The sequence below is a fragment of the Taudactylus pleione genome, unplaced genomic scaffold, assembly GCF_031769625.1.
Source record: "Taudactylus pleione unplaced genomic scaffold, aTauple2 ptg003505l, whole genome shotgun sequence".
NCBI lineage: Eukaryota > Metazoa > Chordata > Amphibia > Anura > Myobatrachidae > Taudactylus > Taudactylus pleione.
In genome coordinates this window covers 574684-589799 of record NW_028287850.1, presented here as the reverse complement: position 1 = coordinate 589799, position 15116 = coordinate 574684, and the positions used below count along the sequence as shown (strand labels likewise).

The following is a 15116-nucleotide window of genomic DNA, read 5'->3' as shown; positions in this document are numbered from 1 at the left end:
AGCAGTGAAAAGTGATAAGGTGCCAGCCAATCAGCTCCCAACTGTCATCTCACAGGCTGTGTTTGAAAAATTACAGTTGGGATCTGATTGGCTGGTACCTTATCACAGACTTATCACTTTTCACTCTGTCACTTATCACTGCTTAGTACATAGACCCCTAAATGCTGCAAAGACCCGTTTATTGGGAGGGACAAAGTGAAAATACGTATGTACAGTAGTCTTCTAGTGGTATCACCCATATAGTGTGTCTGTAAATGGCACCTAGGCTCTCCCCTGCAGCAAGCCCTTTTCTGCTGTCAGGGATTAGTCAATATCCCCGAGCGCAGACTCTGTCTGTCCTGTGGCCGATCTCCAGTAACGCTACACCCCCCCCCCCCCCCCCCTCTATTGCATTCGCAAACTGAAACTTAGTTTTCTTTTTCCCACCATTCACGTCATGTGGATTCCTTCCTGTGCAATGAAACTCACTAAGCTGTAACTAGATGCACATACCAGAACCTCCCATACAATTACCCAGCAGAAGTGTCAGTAGGAGTCCTATAGATTTAATGCATGTTATCCTGTATATTTATGACCGATCCTGACAAGGTTTAGTCATAAACCGCCTGTCACCATTGGATCAGTGCTCACACCTAGTCTTGTGCTGGTGGTCTGCTTTATATGTGCTGTTCTATGTATTATATATGATTGTATTTCTGTAATTCAAATGCCATGCAATACCCCCATCTCCCCTGAGCCAGACAACATACAGGGAGTTTGGAAAGTCCCTCCGCAGTGACTGTGTGCTAAGTGTGTGACAGTCCAAAATTCAAATAGGGGGAGCCACACCAACTGCCAGCGAGTACCGGCCGGCGATGTGTGGGAGCGTTTGGGGTGGCAGTTGGTGTGGCTCCCCTATTTGAATTTGGGACTGTGCTGCAGCCTCACCTCTGGAGCCCCCACTGTCTGTCACACACAGCCACTGCAGAGGGACTCACTGTTATATGCGTTATACAGCACAATGAGCACCCTATAGTACATTTTATGCATATTAGAAGTCAGCAAGTAGTTGTTGTTGCCAAGTGTGCAGAGCCGTCAGGATCAACCAGCCCTGATACTAGGGGGCGTTACTGAGCGCGTGGAAGTGTCTTATGGGAATACCAATGTCTGTGCCTTCACGGTAATCTGAGCCCCCTGATGTGCCCCGACCTGGGTACCCGCTTCCTCCCCCCACCTCTCGCTGCCCCTGCATACATGGAATTGTATTATACAAGTGAGACAGTATGGTGATTTTTAATTTCTAGAATAATTGACAGTACTGTCAGGGGCAATGTCCCTTATATTGCACCAGTTGTTCTAGTGAAAACTGCAGCAACAACATGAGAGTGTGGATTATAAGCTATTACATCAGAGCTGTTTAGATTTACAGGTGCTATATTAACATTGCTTGGGTCCAGGATAATGGCAAATTGCTCCGCAGGTGTCCTGGAGACTGAGACGAGAGAGTGAGAACTTGTAGCTGATCCCTTATTACATGCACAGCGGTTTGGCACAGAATACACACACGCACGTTCTCTGTCACTGGCTCCTATAGTGCTCTGGGCTTAAACCGGAGCTATTGACAAAAGCTTCAGCTCAAACTTGAAGTTCTGAGCCGTGTGGTGACGTGCGTCTCGGTAAACAGGTGGAACCGCTCTAGTCCTAATGTTTCCATTCCGCCGCGTAGTGATGGATCCTGCAGACAGAAAGGTCGCTGCCTTATTAGCTTTTAGTGTTTGTGTTTTGTTTTAGTGAGTTTGTATAAAACTGGGATGGGCTGCGTGGGATTCGCATGGAGCAAACACAAATATTAAATAGTTATAAATAGATGCCTCATTGCATTTTATAGCTTTTACAGAAGAGGAAATGTCTGTATAAAATGCCCAACTATCACATTCTCAGCCTTTACTGACCGGCTCTGCCAGGATCTATTGCTTACAGAGCATGGCGGGGAGCAGGCACTGAAGTAACGCAGCCGGCAGTAGCGCACATCGCTGCACACAGTTCTCCCATCCAGCCTGATCGCTATCCCTCCAGTGTAACTGGAATGTGCTATACAGACTTATCGGTCGCTCGATGTGTGACGTCACAACTCGTCGACCATTTGATTAAACAGCCGATATATCGCCCAGTGTACCCAGCCCACCACAAAGTGGTCTTGAATTCTTACGGTGCCCACACACTGTCAGATATTTTTTACCGATTTCGAGGCATCGGAACGACAAATCGTGCAAAATATGTGCAAATAGTGAGTGTCCACTCGCGATGCGCGTACCTGGCGTCGTACATCGCATCTTCTCATACCTCCTGCTGGTAAGATCTGACATTGTTAACGATGCACTGGAAATAGTTAATGACGCACGAATGGTTGTTAGTAGATCGTTTGTCATAATGAAAACTTTATGCACAATATTGTCCGTCCAGGACTGCCGGGGAGTTCAAGGGAAATCGTTAACAACATTGCATCGTTTGCGAGTCGTTCAGTGTGTGGACACCTTTAACCTCTGATTGATTTGACTAGACAGGATGTACCGTATGTAGTCTCCTGGCTGTGGCCACTCCACCTTCTGTCCGTGGCTCCTGTCTTTTTAGGTCGATGTGACCAGACAGGATGTATGTAGTCTCCTGGCTGTGGCCACTCCACCTTCTGTCCGTGGCTCCTGTCCTTAGGTCGATGTGACCAGACAGGATGTATGTAGTCTCCTGGCTGTGGCCACTCCACCTTCTGTCCGTGGCTCCTGTCTTTAGGTCGATGTGACCAGACAGGATGTATGTAGTCTCCTGGCTGTGGCCACTCCACCTTCTGTCCGTGGCTACTGTCTTTTTAGGTCGATGTGACCAGACAGGATGTATGTAGTCTCTTGGCTGTGGCCACTCCACCTTCTGTCCGTGGCTCCTGTCTTTTTAGGTCGATGTGACCAGACAGGATGTATGTAGTCTCCTGGCTGTGGCCACTCCACCTTCTGTCCGTGGCTCCTGTCCTTAGGTCGATGTGACCAGACAGGATGTATGTAGTCTCCTGGCTGTGGCCACTCCACCTTCTGTCCGTGGCTCCTGTCTTTTTAGGTTGATGTGACCAGACAGGATGTATGTAGTCTCTTGGCTGTGGCCACTCCACCTTCTGTCCGTGGCTCCTGTCTTTTTAGGTCGATGTGACCAGACAGGATGTATGTAGTCTCCTGGCTGTGGCCACTCCACCTTCTGTCCGTGGCTCCTGTCCTTAGGTCGATGTGACCAGACAGGATGTATGTAGTCTCCTGGCTGTGGCCACTCCACCTTCTGTCCGTGGCTCCTGTCTTTTTAGGTTGATGTGACCAGACAGGATGTATGTAGTCTCCTGGCTGTGGCTTCATCTTCTGTCCGTGGCTCCTGTCTTTAGGTTGATGTGGGACTTTATTGCCCATTCATGTAGAATTCCTACAACCACAATATTTTGGATTGTTAGGGTTCAAATTATTCATTAAAGCAATGAACTAGCAGCAAAAGATTGTAATCCTTCAAACTGATGCTGAAAAGCTTTAGTAGGGATGACTGAGAGGCTGCGTCTACATCTGAGAGCCGGTTATAGTGTAACAATACATCGGTGTCTTACATAACCGCCCAGTGTAATAAGTGTGGAGCAGTAATCGGAGAAGCTGATAGCGTTATACGCACACAGAGACCAGAATCCTGGCACCTTTATCTGTGTGTGGTTTGTGCAGAGCTTGTTATACATGGGAAGGAGCCGACGTGGCATTTATACCGTGTCTGTAGATGTGGTATGATTTGTAGCGTTCGGTTTCGTCCTTTCCGTTTTTCAATGTTGTGCGCAGCGTTCTGTTCCTATCGCCTCTAGTACGACAAGCGTTCTTTATAGCTTGTTCGTAGTGCCTGCTTGTTAAACAGGTGTTAATGAGAAACTGCATGTTGATTAGTCGACGACTAATGCTGGCCACACAGTATGCAGTCCAGCCCGGGCACAGACACACGGACTGGGAATTGGACAGATCCGATTGTGTGGGGGATTGAGGCAGACTGGATTGCAGAAATCCCGACCAGTTTCCATGTCTGAGGTCAACTGCCCTTAAGCTTGAGAGTAAGGCGGTGATAATCTATAACGGGGGTAGCCCTCCAGCTGCTGTGGAACTACACATCCCAGCATGCCCCAACAGCAAAGCAGTGGCAGGGCATGCTGGGAAGTGTAGTTCCACAGCAGCTACAGTGGCACAGGTTGCCTAACCGTAATCTATAACCGTATTAAAACTATTCAAGGTGTCTGCAGTTTAAAATCCGTTGCGCACTGACCCAGTATATTGCAATGACCTTTTAACGAGTCCCATCTGCCAGACTTTATTCGCTGTACAGATTTAAATAACTTACGATTGAAATATTGAGATTGTTTGTTTGCCTTTTGTCCATGCGTATAAGCCGCACTGTGTGTGTGTGCGCACAGCAATCGCATTGCCATTATGGATGCAGAGAGGTGTGCATCGCAAAGTGAGTGAAGCTGTCAGCGTTTGGGGGTGGTCAGAAAAACGCCGGGGTGTCTGTACGTTATGAACGCTGTTTCATGGTCGTGCATAAACTAGCCCTTGAGATTGCATTTGCAGCATGCGAGCCCTCAGCGTGCGAGGAGAGCTGCAATGTTTGCGACTGGTCAGACCTGCTTCGCGATGTGCGTCGATGTTACCGATATTAACGCAGGTAAGCGACATCGTACGCCGGTAAGAAGTAGCAGTGGGTGTCCATATGCTCGGGTGATCTTTGGAACCATTAGCATATTTTTGCCGCTATGTTGCGTACGAATTCGCATCTGTGAACACATTAGCGCCCGTCCCTGAATCAGGCCCTTAGTTTATGCTTATTGAAATGTCCCCCTGTCTGACTCTGGCCGGCTTGTCTCCCAGCTGCGCTGCCTGCACCGTCTGTGTGGCTGAGTGACTGGCCTGCTATCTGTGTGGCTGAGTGACTGGCCTGCACCGTCTGTGTGGCTGAGTGAGTGGCCTGCACCGTCTGTGTGGCTGAGTGACTGGCCTGCACCGTCTGTGTGGCTGAGTGACTGGCCTGCACCGTCTGTGTGGCTGAGTGACTGGCCTGCACCGTCTGTGTGGCTGAGTGACTGGCCTGCACCGTCTGTGTGGCTGAGTGACTGGCCTGCACCGTCTGTGTGGCTGAGTGACTGGCCTGCACCGTCTGTGTGGCTGAGTGACTGGCCTGCACCGTCTGTGTGGCTGAGTGACTGGCCTGCTATCTGTGTGGCTGAGTGACTGGCCTGCACCGTCTGTGTGGCTGAGTGACTGGCCTGCACCGTCTGTGTGGCTGAGTGACTGGCCTGCACCGTCTGTGTGGCTGAGTGAGTGGCCTGCACCGTCTGTGTGGCTGAGTGAGTGGCCTGCACCGTCTGTGTGGCTGAGTGACTGGCCTGCACCGTCTGTGTGGCTGAGTGACTGGCCTGCACCGTCTGTGTGGCTGAGTGACTGGCCTGCACCGTCTGTGTGGCTGAGTGACTGGCCTGCACCGTCTGTGTGGCTGAGTGACTGGCCTGCACCGTCTGTGTGGCTGAGTGACTGGCCTGCACCGTCTGTGTGGCTGAGTGACTGGCCTGCACCGTCTGTGTGGCTGAGTGACTGGCCTGCACCGTCTGTGTGGCTGAGTGACTGGCCTGCACCGTCTGTGTGGCTGAGTGACTGGCCTGCACCGTCTGTGTGGCTGAGTGACTGGCCTGCACCGTCTGTGTGGCTGAGTGACTGGCCTGCACCGTCTGTGTGGCTGAGTGACTGGCCTGCACCGTCTGTGTGGCTGAGTGACTGGCCTGCACCGTCTGTGTGGCTGAGTGACTGGCCTGCTATCTGTGTGGCTGAGTGACTGGCCTGCTATCTGTGTGGCTGAGTGACTGGCCTGCTATCTGTGTGGCTGAGTGACTGGCCTGCTATCTGTGTGGCTGAGTGACTGGCCTGCTATCTGTGTGGCTGAGTGACTGGCCTGCACCGTCTGTGTGGCTGAGTGACTGGCCTGCTATCTGTGTGGCTGAGTGACTGGCCTGCACCGTCTGTGTGGCTGAGTGACTGGCCTGCTATCTGTGTGGCTGAGTGACTGGCCTGCACCGTCTGTGTGGCTGAGTGACTGACCTGCTATCTGTGTGGCTGAGTGACTGGCCTGCACCGTCTGTGTGGCTGAGTGACTGGCCTGCACCGTCTGTGTGGCTGAGTGACTGGCCTGCACCGTCTGTGTGGCTGAGTGACTGGCCTGCACCGTCTGTGTGGCTGAGTGACTGGGCTGCTATCTGTGTGGCTGAGTGATTGGCCTGCTATCTGTGTGGCTGAGTGACTGGCCTGCTATCTGTGTGGCTGAGTGACTGGCCTGCTGCCACCGTTCAGGGCTTTTTTTAGATTTCTGTTGAATCCTGTTGAACTTATGTTCTGCAAAAGCCGTTTACCTGCAGCGGCTGCACAGTCTGTCTCTCTGCTCTCAGTGTTTGGCAAGATCCGCTTCAGTTCTAGGAAAAGAAATAACGCTTGCGACATTCTAATTACATGCACAAATACACAAAGTTGTCTTTAGACACCGGATCAGACTGTTTAATGTGCATTAGGAAGAAGCTGACATTAGGAATTTGCAGGTTATTGAGTCCCCATCTAGAGGACTTCCGGGCTCATTATCCCCAGCCGTCCGTCTGTAGCTGGCTGTAGTAATAGTGCATCTATAACAGGGCTCCTTTGCTATGAGTGCTGGATTATTATTCAGCTCTCCGGCAGATCCCAGGCCGGGTCTAGCACAGCCGCTGCTCAGCCAGTTATTTCAGGTCAGATTATCTGTCTGCAGCTTGTCCGTATCATTGGGTCTTCCTGGGTCAGACCATGTATAGTACATACTGTATCACTCAATGCTTTGTCTCCTCAGCACGGAAACCTCCCCATCTTTATAACTAAGACAATAAATGTTTATTTGCTGATGCCTTATAAATGGAGATTATTTGCTTACAAGCTGCTTAATGTCTTCCCTATAGGATTTGTATTGTCACTTTCTGAATGCAGTTTTCACCAGGTGATCGTGTTACATTGAGAAAGATGTCTGTTGCCATGTGTGGCACGAGCCGCGTGTGTGTGTCATACGTGTCGGTGGAATGCACATGACATACCTATCTCAGGCGTTTGTAGCTAAGGCCTGGGGGCTGTCTGCTTGGCCTCATTATGCTCCTGTCTATGGAGTGTCCTAATTACCCCGTGATTGCTCTATATAACCAATCCTGTCCTCTCTTCTGTCCCCAGACTTCACCAAAGATGTCTACCAAAACCACCAGCACGAATAACATAGCACAAGCGCGGAGGACCGTCCAGCAACTGAAAGTAGAGGCGTCCATAGAGAGAATAAAGGTAGACTATTAGCGCTGTGTATTTAATATTGAGTGTATATATGTGGAATCGGTATAAATTACCGCCGGACGCAAGACCCTAACCTTCCCCCCCAGTGCCTAACCCTAATCCCCCCTCTAAGTGCCTAAACCCAACCCCCCCTTCCCCGCTGCCTAACCCTCTAGATTTAGACGCCTGTCATTTAACCCTCGTCGGGATAAAGTAGTCGGGATTAGGTCCGCCAGCTTCCCGACTGCATACCATATATGCACGTATACATGGTGTGTGTGTGTGTGTATATATATATATATATATATATATATATATATATATATATATATATATAATGTGTGCGTGTGTGTAATATATGCATGCTATGTATGTATGTATGGGATGGGTTACGGTTATACCAATACCTATCGGTGGGTATCAACATCCCCACAGGGTTAGGCTTCTGACACCTGTCGGTAGGTATCCTAACCCTCTATCCCTGCACCCTAAACCTAAGCCTCCCCCTTAGTGCCTGACCCTAACCCCTCCCCCTGGTGCCTAACCCCGCTATTTACCTTCAGGATCCCAGCGGTAAGGGATGCTGTTGCCAGTATTCCGACAAGTGTCGGGATCCTGCCGTCGGCTTTCTGAATGCCGGAATCCCCATGGTCGGGATTATGACCGCATCCGATACGATCTATCTGTACACACTATATATAATATGTGTTTCTGTGTATATATAATATGTGTGTTTTATTTTTTTGTTCTATTTATTCAGATTTCCAAAGCATCGGCCGATCTCATGCGCTACTGCGATGAACACGCCAAGAACGACCCTTTACTGATGGGCATCCCTACTTCAGAAAACCCCTTCAAGGACAAGAAGCCATGTATTATATTGTAGTGTCACCAACGAACATCTCTACGGTCTCTTCACATAATACGCCAAGCAGATCCTTACAGAATTGTACGAAGGGTTTTCTGGTTTCCACTTACGGGAAAAAAAAAAAAAAATGACAAAAAAAAATACAAAAAAAAAAAAAAATAGTTTTAATCTTCTTTAAACTATACCAATGATTTATCGTTTTCTATTCCTTGTTTTTTTGTTTTCCCTTTTGTAGATTTCATATTCACGGGAACAGTCTTTCTAGAACCAAATTGCTATAATTTCCAGGGGAGGGTTGGGGTGGTACATTTCTGTCAGCGTTTCCGTAGGGTCGTATTTTATGTTCCGGTTCTTGTTATGTGCTGCGTCTTGTCTAAGTGTTGTTAGGAAAATCTTATTAAGACCAAAGTTGCCTCCGCTTTCTGCACAGAGTAACGTTGCAGGCCGTGAACGTCGTAGCGCAACTTATAGATCTATCGCCATATAACTGTCCCACTTCTGCCGCTCAAAACCCCCTTTTTTTTTTTTTTTCCCAAATGCCGTTCAACCAGCATCTTCCAATGACGTTAAAGTGTACTTCGCGCAGGCAGCCATTTTGGGGGCTGACTCACCCTATCAATTCAGTATTTCCTCATGACAGCGCCAAGGCGCGGTGCCTCGGTGACGTCACCAAGAACTAGTGCATTGATGGGTTGATTATATTGTTTATCCCATAGAATTGCCACTTATGGTGCCAGCAAGTACACTTTGATTTCCGTGACCTTCATTGTTCTCCTATCTAAGACTGTTTTGGACTCTGATTTGCCCCCAAGTTTCCTGTACCAGAAGTCCGCCATGTTTGTCCGTTCTGCGTTAACAACATGATTTTATTGCGTTTGTGAAATATTCTTGGACAAAAGATAGATTAGACTTTGCCATATTTTGTCTAGTCTAGTTTATTAAAAGTATTTTTGATACTACACTGAGATGGAAATTCTTATATAATATTGAGATACCCATATCGAACACTGCACTTCAGCCCAGCGCCAGCCTCACTGGATGGTGCCCCCTGTAGCACCAAAACGGTTACATTAACAGTACCCAAACAGTTTCTGGATATACGTACTACAGATGCCCCGACAACCCCCGCCCCTACACCCCACCACCCCCGTTTTTCCCCATCAGCTATCTTAATGAATTTTTCTAAGTGTGCAAAACACACATTTGCTTAGTACTTCACATTTTAGGAAAGTTTTGTGCTTGATTTGTTCATGTATTTTGACCTGAAATGTGCCACAGGAGCAAATTTAATCTTATTGGTGTAATATTGTCTGTAATATGAGCCGCGCAGGTAATGACTGGCGGCTTCTATCTTTTCGGCACCAAAGAAATCGAATGCACTCTTTGCTTTACTATACTGCAGTTTCTATTTGCACACTAATGGGGTATGTTTCCCAGAGCAGTAGGAGGTCTATGCAATGAAGCCTTGCGTTAATAGTGCAAGTAGCAGCATAGACCTGTCGTATTGCCCATAGAAGAGGATGAGACGATGGAACAGGACATATCTCAAACAATGATGATCCCTAGCGTCTTGTCTTATTTTCATTGGTTACCTGTATGTTCTGTATTACTGCCGCTGCGCTGGAAGATGAAGTCGTGTCCCCTATCCTACTTCAGTTTGTCCGACCGTGATCCCCAGTGGCCAAACTTATTATGTCGTATTTCACGCATCAGCGCACTGTTTAAAGCCAAGTATTGAAACCATTAAGCCAAAGGCCCTTTTGCACTCAGAAATTTCCCTGCAACACTTCAGTCAGATTGTATTTTCTGTGGAGAAACGCGTCAGCTTTGTAATTCTGGAGCTTTTTGATTGTATTTATTTTTCTGTCCCTCTCGTGGGTAAAAAAGTGCGCAGTTTAAATGAAAACCTGTCCCGTGTCACTAGCTGCACGTTTGTAGAAACAGATGTGGGGTTTTTTTTTTCAGCTCCCAATATCAGCCAAGAGATGTGCGCGGGAAATTTCTATTTAGTTCTTTTCCAAAACTGTTGCAGACACTTTAAGAAAACTGGTGCTTTGACATAATGCCATAAACTTGTATACGCTCCCTAAGCAGCGACACAACTTCAGTATATATATTTTTAATAGAATTTATTACTCAATATTTGTGTTTTAATCGGTTACCAAGTTGAAAGTATTTTATTAAGTAGCTAAATAGTTTTAATGACAAAGTATGGGATTTTTATGGGACACTCCTGTTTATGTTTCTTTTGTTTGCAGGGGGATGGTTTGGGGTAAGGGGTCATTTATATTACCAGAAGAATTAGTACACTCCTCATGTGCCATAGTGGTCAGTGTTGTGTATATTTAATGCCTTCTCTGATTGGAGAGGGCTCAAAAGTTGCACCTCTGTGGTAGACTTCCAGCTATTTAACTACATCTCACAGGTCATGCTGGACGTTGTAGTTCGTCTAGAGAGCCACAGGCTACCTAACTCTGTATTAATTTACCTACAGTCGGTATTCATGGATTCAATTTGATTGAATAGACTGTTCCTTATAAAGGCTACCGACGTGTTTCCTGGACCACTGGCTTTTTAGTGTTAGCAAAGGACCGTAGAAATTATAGAACACTCTTCCACTGTACACAACAGAGGCAGCCATTTTGGGGGCTGACCCACTATTCAGAACCTTACAGCCCCCAGCAACACTCAGTCCTAGTGACATTATGGAGGCAACAGTGACCGGTACCTCTAGGCCTCCGGTTCACCCTTCTGCCAGACAATGGAGCTTATTCAGACCTGGTCGTTAGCTCTAAGAGCTCGCAACCGGGTCGATGTTGCTCCAGTGCGCATGCGCGAGACCCGGCTAACAACGGGTGATCCGTCGTTAGGGGTCTCGTAGCAGACGGGGCGAGCTGTCGATGTTGAGTGACAGCTCGCTCCGTTTGCTGGGCGGGCCGGGGGCGTGACCGGAGAAAGGGAGGCGTTCCTGTCGGAACGCTTGCCGTTTGGGGGCGGCCCCACTGACATCATCAGTGATGTCAGTGGGGGGCTTCCTGCTCAAACAGAGCAGGAAGCTCCCTGGGGCTTAAGGTTGATGAGACCCTACCTTAGGGTCTCGTCGTTGGTCACGATGGTCATGACCATCGCGACCATCACCCTTGCGGTCATTAGAGCTGTGGGTGTTAACCCACAGCCTAACGACCGACATGAAGGCGGCCGTTCAGGATGCAAGCGGCCGCCCTGTTTCAGAACGACCGCTTGCATCCTACGGCCGTCTCTGAATGAGGCCCAATATCCCTTGTCCCAAGCTGAAAGCAACTTTTTGAGAAAATCTAGACTGTGTGTGTGGTAATATTGCTAAATTAATATATTTTAACCCCCTAATTGATTCAGCCTAGAAAATGGCTACCTCTGCTGTGCAGGCAAATGGTGGATTTCAAATTGCAGCGTTGGTGAAACGTTTACACTAATTTGCCGTTTTTGGAGTTTGAAACTCTCCAGCTGAAATCAGTGAGAACATTGTACTTTTATTATTGGCTTTAATATGGTTAGTAATGTAGAGAGGCGTATACTGGTGTTCTTGTAAAGGTTCCCGCGTTAAAGCCACTCTTGATTAGCCAGATATCATTGACCACCAGCAGACCCACACCGAGGAACAGTCCGTTTTGTGAGGTTGTACGCTGCTTGCGGAAATATGACAATTAGGTAAAGTCCTTTAGGTGGAAGTTTCTTGGGACATTTCCACGTTTGCAAAGGCAAATCACCTCTCAGTGACAAACACGTCTGCTGCATTGAAAAGGGAGAGAACTGGTTTTATGTCAGTCTCCCCGCTACCTTTATATAAGAGTCACCTGCAGCATCCACCTGACGCAGCATCACCTCCTAATGGATCACGGCGTTGCTGGATGTCTGCACCAGGAGTTGCTGGATGTCTGCACCTTGGAGAGTAGTGCGGAAACGCTTGTGGCTTTTCCAGGTTAATAGGCCCAGTGCTGTCTAAGCAGTGTCTCGGCCACATGTGGGATTGGTGTAGGGAGCATAGGATGGGGATATTGCCAACACCGCAGATTATAGTGTGAGAGAGTGGTCCCTGTGAGAAGCACTTTATAAGATCCTGCGTTTGTGGTCCGTCAGGGCAGTTCGGATCCTCCCTGGATGGCTCATGTAAACATCCTTTTTATGGCTGAAACTCTGGGTTCCAGGATTTTTACTAGGCCTAAATTGTGACTGCGGTTTGCAGAAGTTGTGAGACTTTGAATGAATCTCACATGTCCTCTGTCACGGGGGTGGGGGAAGGCCCAGTATTAACCCAGTCTTTGGTCGGAGGTCTGCTTTCGTGCCCCCCTTCACGCTGGAAGGAGGGCTGGTTTCTGCTGAAATAGGATTTTTCTCAGCAGTTATAGCAAACAGTGATTACCGTGTGAATGTTACACATGGGAAGACGACTGCACACCAGTCAGCAATGTAAAGTATGTATAAACTGTTGCAGTATAGACATGGCTGTTAAGAGGAATTTCAGGTCCCAGTACAGCAGCTACTTGGGGGCCCCCCTGCATAGAGGCTTAGAATAGAGTTTGCTAGCGATGGGAGAGTGTTTGTGCCTCTTTGGTGACATGGCTAACACTGATAAGTGTTAGGCCACTCCATCTGCAGTGTCGCGCACACCATTTGCAGGTACCTGCGGTGACCTCTCACTGCCGCTCAGCAATGAAGATGCTGGCAGTTGGTTGGGGGGAGGGGGATGTTGCACACTACACAAGCAGGCCCGGTTTTAATTATCGGGAGGAAAGGTACCGTATTCCACCCGTAAGTCATTTTTATGCAAGTGACACAGAATAGGAAAATGCTAAGTTTGTTGCGGACTAGTTTTCAGTGTTTTCTATTATCTAAATTTCTATTTCCTCCCAGATGTCACTTCTGTCAACACAACTTAAGGACGATTTGCAAATGTTTTCATTTACATCATGTGTGAAAATGTTCACTGTGCGGTTCCATAATAAATGCCATGGATAAAACATGGATGCCTATACAGTAATGACATAATTTGTGTATGTATGTTCCTAAAGGTGTCTATATCCTGTACACAAACAAACTACAGCCATTTCTCTTCCAAATTGGATACGCACATTTTTATTCCTATAATGCTCACCATTTTTGTAACATTCCTTTTTGTAGTTCCACATTGACGATGTACGTATTATGTCTTAAACATAAAACACTATTGTCCTTTTTTTGAAAATAATTTTTGCTCCATGTTTTAAACTTATTAAAATGTTGAATGTGATTTTCTAAATTCACGTGTGTACTTGTGTTCTGTTGGGTTCATTCATCTTTAGATTTCAATTGGTGTATTTTTGTCAGATTTTTGTTTTTGTTTGAATTTTGGTGCTCCTCTGCGTAGTTGGTAATGGGGTAACGTTGGGGGTAAGGACCCTGTATAGGATTGGGAGACACCATATATATGTCGTATTCCACCCCCTCCCCCTCAGGGTTAGCTGATGTTTTTGGATCGTCTAATCAAGAATCTGCCAACCTTTATTAAGGAGAATTTTTTTTTATTTTTATTCTTCAGTTATTTTTGTAATTTCTATTTTTTTCTAAACTAGCAATTTCGGAAACGTAAACCTCTAGACATTTTCAGCGGGATTTGTATTTTTTCGTATATATCTGCCTTTTTGGCTACTGGTTTAGCTCAGGAGACATTGCTGGGCAAAATACGCTATCAGCTGAGGGGTCACCATTCTCACTGAGGGTAATTAAACATCTTGTTTTGTTTGAAAAATGTCTGTTTTTTTAGATGGGTTTAGCAGCACTTAAAGCACACCTGCCGCCCACACACAATAGAGGCATTTTATCACTGGGGAATAATATCTCTGAGACATACTGGGCGGAATTCTATTCTTTTCATCCCCTATCGCGCCCGACGGAGCTATTCTATTCTTGCTCCTGTCGGGCGCGATCAGCTGCCAAGCGCTACATTTCAGCTCGCAGCCCCTGGGGGATGAGAGCTGAAATGTGCGAAAAGTGACATGTTTGGGCGCCCAAACATCACTTTTCGCGATCGCGCCCAGCACTTTGGTCGGGGTTAGCCGATTTACACGGCTAAACCCGACCACTTGGGGTGCGATCAGCGTGAAAAGCTGGCACAATTGAATAGCGGCCCGCGATCTCCTGTCACTTTAGACGGGAGATGCGGGCCGCGAAAACAATTGAATTCCGCCCACTGTGCCTCATGCCTCAATGATGTCACAACGTCCGAGTGAGTTGACTGTTCACACGTTAGAACGGCTGCCTGCATTTTGCGTGGAGGCGACAGGTGCACTTTAAAAAGAAAAACGTAGGAAAAGAAAGCGATGACTTTGCTGGGGCTAACTGTAACGTGTTAGCTGAGAGTCTGCAATCAGCGCGGAATATTCCTGGACTGTTGGTACAATGTTCTGTATGATTTGTCAGTGTATATTTGTTACCAGAATGGATCATACTCTCCAAATCGCAGCAGATCGTTCTTGCTTGTGACTGTATAATGTATCCTGAGCTTTCTGTCGCTACCTTGCAGTACGAGAGTCTGTAATGTCATAAAATATTTTGTTGCTGGAAGTATATGGTGGAAAACGTCCTTCTCCAGCCACCTTCCCGGCACCAGTCTGCAAGGATCATGGCCGAGCAAAATGCACAAAGTTTATTTACACTCAAACCCTCATTGGTTATGTGCAATATATATATATATATATATATATATATATATATATTGCATATTCTTTGTACAGCACTGCGTAATAGAATGGGTGCTATAGAACCAATAATAATAATTTTGAGGAACTATTTTATGGATATCCATCCATCATGCTGCTGAGACACTTTGGGACTAGTAGTCACAAGACGCCGGATCTTCATGATTGGTCTATACC

General features: G+C 47.1%; 1 protein-coding gene across 3 annotated transcripts in view; it reads left to right on the top strand.

The window, feature by feature from the left end:
- The window catches only part of GNG12 (G protein subunit gamma 12), a 112329-nt gene extending 98828 nt beyond the window's left edge, over positions 1-13501 (top strand). For all 3 annotated transcript variants that reach the window (XM_088466547.1, XM_088466549.1, XM_088466548.1), the window contains exons 3-4: positions 7266-7370; positions 8119-13501. In XM_088466547.1, the coding sequence (XP_088322673.1) occupies positions 7278-7370; positions 8119-8244 (219 nt within the window). In that variant the 5' untranslated portion in view covers positions 7266-7277 and the 3' untranslated portion in view covers positions 8245-13501. The remainder of the gene's footprint in view (positions 1-7265; positions 7371-8118) is intronic.
- Positions 13502-15116: the final 1615 nt, after the last annotated feature.